At 38.1% G+C, this 6,507-nt stretch overlaps 1 protein-coding gene across 1 annotated transcript; it reads right to left on the minus strand.

Annotated features, from left to right (window-relative positions):
• Positions 1 to 1,223: 1,223 nt before the first annotated feature.
• On the minus strand, positions 1,224 to 6,179 carry gcm2 (glial cells missing transcription factor 2). The gene is made up of 5 exons (XM_073863956.1): positions 5,357 to 6,179; positions 4,649 to 4,901; positions 4,112 to 4,224; positions 3,376 to 3,501; positions 1,224 to 3,196 (listed from the first exon to the last, which is right to left on the minus strand). Exons 1-5 carry the CDS (start codon positions 5,450 to 5,452, stop codon positions 2,294 to 2,296), a joined length of 1,491 nt encoding a protein of 496 aa, XP_073720057.1. The 5' UTR covers positions 5,453 to 6,179; the 3' UTR covers positions 1,224 to 2,293.
• Between the last annotated feature and the right edge of the window lie 328 nt (positions 6,180 to 6,507).

Below are 6,507 nucleotides of genomic sequence, written 5' to 3' on the forward strand. Positions count from 1 at the left end.
ACTGTTATTTTCAGCTCTTTCTCTATCTGATGAGGTCACATATCTATAATCTTTTCAAGTTATATGAATTCCCAGGTCAGAGAATTTGAACATTGGAACATGCCGAAATGCGTTTTTTTTCACATGAGCTTGTGTTTCCAGTCTGCCGCATTCACACGAAAGTTAATGGAACAAAAGTGTCTAGTGTGACCTCAGCATTTCTTGAAAATTACAGGCAGGTGTGTTAGAACTGGGTTGGAGCTAAAATGTGCAGGTAGATCTCCAGGAACAGGTTTGGAGATCCCTGATATTAGTTTGCATTTACACATTACAAACTTTTATCCAAAGCGACTTACGGTGCATTTCAAGTTATACATTTTCTCAATATGTGTGTTTCCCAGGATCAAACCCAGAACCGTTAGTGCTTCTAAGTTTTTTTAACATATAGTTCTTTTTTAAAAGAACCAAACCCAGTTCACTTAAAGTGAACCAGAAAAGAAACTAGCCGAATGTGACCTCAGTCATATATAGTGGACTGAAACGAGGACCCAGTTCTTTTTTGGTCCTCTTTAGAACTGAAGTGATCTCAGACCCTTTCTTGTTCACATTAAAACTTCATAAGAACTCAGACTCCAACTTTCCGTGCAGCAGTTAACTTTGATACAATGTCAAAACGGGACACGAAGCGGACCGGGACCTCATTGATTTCAAATATCAAAAAGAAATCGAACCACAAAAGAACCTAAAAGCTAGACGTGGTCTGAGTTGGGTTCACTTTTGGGTCATTTTAGGGGGGTCTGAGATCACTTGGTTTGTTCACAAATACACACTGCTCTGAGGGCGCTTGGAAGGCTCAAACAAACTAGGTGCTCTACCACTGTGCTACAGTAACACTGGAACATAAATCAGTTGGAACACTAAGAAGGTATGATCTGGAAAGGCTCTTGGAGGTAAATGTTGGCATATTGCTGTACATTACTGAGCAAGAAAAGGTACATTTACAAGGAAATGCTATAGTCTTACCATGGGAGATGTGAGATTACAGGCAGATTACAGAATGAATAAATACTTAGATAAATAATATGAACTTTTAAATAAAATATTCTGGCATCATTTTCTGGCTATTTGTGGGGAATAGGTAGAAGAAATCAGAAAATTTAAAAGGAGGTTTGTAAATGTCACTGCAGCTCAAAGAACAATTACAATAAGAATAATGGGCTAGTGTAAATTCATTTTTACATATATTTCTTTTATAATGCAAATACACAGACAAACACTCATCAATTAATTAAACAATAAACAGCCATTTCTGGTGGAAAGGTCAATTGTGTGGGCTAACCGGAACATCTGATCAAAATCTTAAGTGTGTGTTAGTTCATTCCTGTTTTGTCTGTTACAAAGTGGCTGTGAGGAGAGATGCTGTCAGCAGCAGGTATTACAGTCGCCTCAAACACTGCCTCTCTTTACCATCGTATTACATTTTCTTTTGCATTTCTGTTTGTCGTTTTGTTGTTGCTTGACTCTTGTGCTGTCAGATATTTTATCAGTCTGTTTCATTGTATCTTGCCCTGTCTGTCTAGTTGAGTTGTTAGAGGTCTGAAGCCTGTCAGGACATCTCAAGCAATATGATGAAAAATCAGCTGATTAATGCTCTGTTGATCCCTTCTGACAGCAGAAAATCCTTGTGCAGGCTTGAGAAGTGTCTCTCATTTTCTCTGATGTCTTAAAAGCTTTATTGCAAAGCCCATGATTATATGCTTTTAAGTCATGTTTTAGACTTCCTATTAGGACATGCTACACAAACAGAGGTATTTTTTTATTGTTGAGGGGGCCTGCATGTCTATACTAAAGACTTTGGATTTTCTCAGTTGTAATATTGTTTTGTGACTGCATTATGATTATAAAATCTTTTCTAGAATAAATGTAGCACATGCTTTTATTTTTATTAATTTATTTTTTAATGAACATCCAAAAGAACAATAAAAAAACAGTTATCTAACTTATCTAAACGCTTATTTGACACACTCTTCTTTAATTGTTTCTTGAAATCGTAACTAGACAACAGCTAGTTATCAATCAATGACTTTAAAACACACTACTAATTTTTTTGGAAATGTACTCAACACTGATTTTTCATCAATATGATCAAAGGTTTACATCAAACTCCACCCGGTATCCACAATCACTTTTAAGTCTAAAAACATTTGAACAGCTGAAATACTGAATATAAATAACAACACATTCTTATATAAAGTCTGAAACATCTTGCCTAGGTGTTTCAGTACCTTGCTTAGCAGTCTGTCTTTGCAGTCACTTAGTAATCCCCGCTGTCGTATCTGAATGGATGTGACATACGTTCAGGGTAGCTGTTTGAGCTGTAGCTGCTGTAGCGATAGCCCTCAAAGTTTTCAGCCCTTTCAATTTTAGATGGCATAGTGTCCTGGTATGACAGGGCAGATTTTATCACTCCTGAGTCCTCAGGAACCTTCAGGTCAGAGTAAGAGGTCGGAGAGACCTCTTCTAAGAGTGAGTTACAGTTAGAAATGCCTTTCATGTCATAGATGTTCTCTCCATACTTGACAACAGATGGCTTGGGGCATGGCTGATAGGAAACTTTTGTTGTTGTGGTAATAATGGTCTGCAGTGCTGCTGGCGTAGCAGGGGTCGGTCCTGTGTACCTACATGGGTAGTCGCTGTTGTAGTAGTGGTGATTAGCGTTGGTTGGCAGCTGGGTGTAGTCACCTCGCTCCCCATAGGCACCTTTACTAAAAATCTGCTTCCAACCGTGGTGTTTTCCATTGGTATCGGCAAAGCTTCGCTCATGGCTGCCTAAAGGACTTGTGCCATGAGACACTCCACTCAGATTTGGCCCTGATTTACTAGGTTCGATTTCCGTTTGTGGGCTAGCAGGGTCCTTGTACAATGGTGTTGGATAAGGGGCTGACCCTAGGTACCCTGGGACTGCAAAATCATAACCAGGGGGGCGAGTCATATACAGACGGTGGTTGGAAGGCTTCTGTAGTGAACTTGGGGTATCCGGCATAGGCGCTGCAGGGTGGGTCTCGTAAGAGAATTTGTAGGACTCAGGGTTCTGGAATGGAGGGTAGTGTTGGGTCTGGATTGGGAAGTTGGACTCTGCAATGATGCTGAAACGGTCTGGGCCCTCCATAGTGAGCTGGTGGATATTTGGAAAGGCCATGTCGTGGTAGCGCCCAGGCTGTTGATAAAGACAAAGTTTCATGATCTGCAAATGACGCTTTTTACTGATTGCCACTGACAGGCTGACTGAATTGTTGTAAAATTATAAAAACATTTTCTTACAATCATTCTTGGTATACAGAAGAATTGTGGCAAGAAATGTCTTGCCACAATATAAAATGTATAAGTGGGTATTACCTCTGGCTCCACCAGTCTTCTTTTCTGTGAGAAATGAGGTGACGACATTCTTCTTTTCACTGCGCTTCTTCTTGCCTCTGTTTCAGATTTACTCTCTGGTCTGGGATGGTCATGGACTCCTTTAGCCTTAAAAAGTACAATACAAGCATATAAGAATGCCATAATAACCATGAATCATAACGATATTTAAATAGATGTACCTAATGTATATAATAATAAATAAAATATATGTAAATGTACAAACTATAATGCATACACAAAAATTGGTTTAAAATAGCACAAAAAGCTTATTATCATAGGGGGACCACTTGTATGAAGAACCATATGGTGATATGCCACTATTAATGATTTTACATAGCACAAAATGGTTCTACACAGGTTCTACATACCTACATACATTTAAGTGCTATTTAGTTTTTTTTCAGAGTGCACATAGTTCTACTGAAAAGTAGCAAAGCATCAATCTTTGCAATTACAGATAAAACTGATCAAGTTTATTTTCAGGTCATTATGCATTCTATTAATCAGACGACATGACAGATCAAAATTAAACCTATACCTAATCTAATTCCAGATGACTTTAAACTGCTGTTTGGTGTATGAAATAATATTTTGGCTTCCAGTTAATTTAGAAGTTAATTGACCACTGCGAAAACATTTTCAGGTTAACAAAACTTGATTAATGTTCCATGAAGTGGCAGAGTTCAGTCAATGTCTTCATCACAATTACACACACCTGAAAAAAAATGGCTTTTCCATCTACTCTCCAAAAGTTGGTAACTGGATATCCGCTGTGACCTCGGCATGGAATCAACTCAAGAGCTGAGTTACAGTTTGGACAAAGCTTTTTCTGAAAAAAAAAAAATCCATTGTAATGTTATTTAATAAATCAATGTGTTTTTGAAATATATTACAAAGCAACATGCAATGTTTTTTATTTGTGGTTTTGGGAAATGTGGGGGCTTCTAGGCTACACAAATAATTTTAAACTAGAGTTTGAGTGTTTTTTGATTAAGCCAAAGACTCAAGGTCATGGGTGAGAGGGTCGTGCTCTCTACTGACAGGACAGGGTGATGCAGTGACCTGAAGTGAACACTTTCTAGGAGTCTATTGGACATTTACAGTGACAGGCACCTACACGCTGTACAGGCCCCAACACACCAACAAGCCTGTTTTGTAAGATATGTCTGCAGTTTCTTATCAGATTTGTTTTTAACACGGGGAACTCGTTTGGTATATGCTGCTTCTTTGAAGAAACAGTTGCTGAACTTACTCTGTTGTTTCTGTCGTGCTTTGTCACAGATGGCCGGTCTCAGCTGGAGTTTGGTACCATCTGGAAGAGAACAGTTCCGCGAACACACCACCACACCGAGACAGGACTTCTTCAGGATCTGACAGTTGTGATTGTTAGTGTTCCTCATGGCCCATCCACTCAGATGTCTCTGCGCATTCTTATCTTCACTACTGTAGATATAACGCACATATCCATCCGTCCACTCCTGAAACGCGTCATACTGCTTCGTGTCCTGTGGTAAATGTATATATATATAAATATATTATTCACACTTACAGAAGGACATCCAATGCAATTCAAGCAGCGCAGTGTTGTCCTGTACCTTCGTGTATTTAAAAGCTATTAAAAAAGCAAATTAATCAAAGGGAAGAGATTTCCATTTACTGTCTACTTTTATCACTGCAAAATGTGATTCATGGGATAACATCTAATGTAGCCTACCTTCCCTCATCGAAAAAATATATTTATTTAATATTTAAATAATTTAAACAATAAATACATATCTATATAAACCTGATAACACTATGTTTCACTTAGTCATTTTAAATCAGGCAGATCAGGCAAAAATAACTCGTATCGTTCTTTTCAGTTACCATTTAAATAGACCCTTCAAATGCCGGATACACGCTTTAGACAAACTTTATATTAAGTGGTAGCCTAACTGCTATATAAAAGTATTGCATTTACCTGTGGTAGTTTAGGGTCATTTATATCCCAGGTCAACTTCATCCCGAAAGAACACACGCAGTCTGAGCTGTCAAACTGATCTGAAGATTTGGACATGATGTGACGGATCAGGTCCGGATCATAGCAACCATTAAAAGTAAAATCAAGACACAAAATTCAGCTCGGGGAGTAGATCACTTCACAGGACAGATCATAAATCTCCCAGTCACGTCCTGCTTCTAAAAACGGTATCCTTTAAAACTCCTAAATCCAAGTGTCTGTGAGTCCGTCCAGGTGCGCTTCGCACAGGTTCTGATCTCAGGTAAACGCTGCTATGTCTATGTAAAGAAGGAGGTTGGGCTAACACATACACTACCCGAAACACTGTACTTTCACTTTACATGTGATACATGCGATTTACCTCTACTTACGGCGAGTAGCCTACTTGCACATCAGAACGCAACACAACTGCAAAAAGGATATTTGGCTTCAATAGAGATATAGTAGAATCTGTAATGGCAGTCAGGTAAAAGTTCTGGTAAATAATTTTTCCTTACGCATCTCAGATTTTATCTTTGCGTTTGCACTTTTAATGGGAAAATGTCAGTCTCTTTCAAAACTGAACCAGACGGTGTGGTATTTCACTTGTAGTCAGCAAAATATATGCGAGAGGCTGGGACTGAGCAGAGGCTGATGGTCACAGAACAGGACTAGTCCAGTTAAAGTAATGTGATCTACTGCAGGTCATTAGTTGTTGTGTGTAAACTAAAAGCCGCACTGCTGACACAACACGGACTGGTCGTTAAAACAACAAACACAACATAGCTCATAAAACACACACCTTTCTTATGTATCCATTGGCGATCAGTGATCTAATTGAAAATGACAAATTTATGATGTCGAGAAATACATTCAACATAGACACACCTGAAGCCTTCAGGTTAAAGATTCGCGGTAATATATGTAGGTGAGGGATTTTACAAAATGAATTTAACGGTATAAGAAAATGTAATAAATATAAAATAATATAATATAATAATATTAAATTATTATAGTTTGAATAATTTAAATGTGAATGTAATTTAACAAGAATAAAGGCAATTTAACTTCCGTTTTCCAAGTGGATTAAATTATTTCAAAAGCACCTTAAAACAAACTCAGTTAAAAATTGA

The sequence above is a fragment of the Misgurnus anguillicaudatus genome, chromosome 25 (genome assembly GCF_027580225.2).
Source record: "Misgurnus anguillicaudatus chromosome 25, ASM2758022v2, whole genome shotgun sequence".
Taxonomy (NCBI): domain Eukaryota; kingdom Metazoa; phylum Chordata; class Actinopteri; order Cypriniformes; family Cobitidae; genus Misgurnus; species Misgurnus anguillicaudatus.

Coding starts and splice junctions, on each gene's coding strand:
- gcm2 (XM_073863956.1), bottom strand. CDS start 5,452: ATGTCCAAATCTTCAGATCAGTTTGACAGCTCAGACTGCGTGTGTTCT. Junction 4,902..5,356: donor ATGACCCTAAACTACCACAG/GTAAATGCAATA, acceptor CATTTACCACAG/GACACGAAGCAGTATGACGC. Junction 3,197..3,375: donor GAAGACTGGTGGAGCCAGAG/GTAATACCCACT, acceptor CTTTATCAACAG/CCTGGGCGCTACCACGACAT.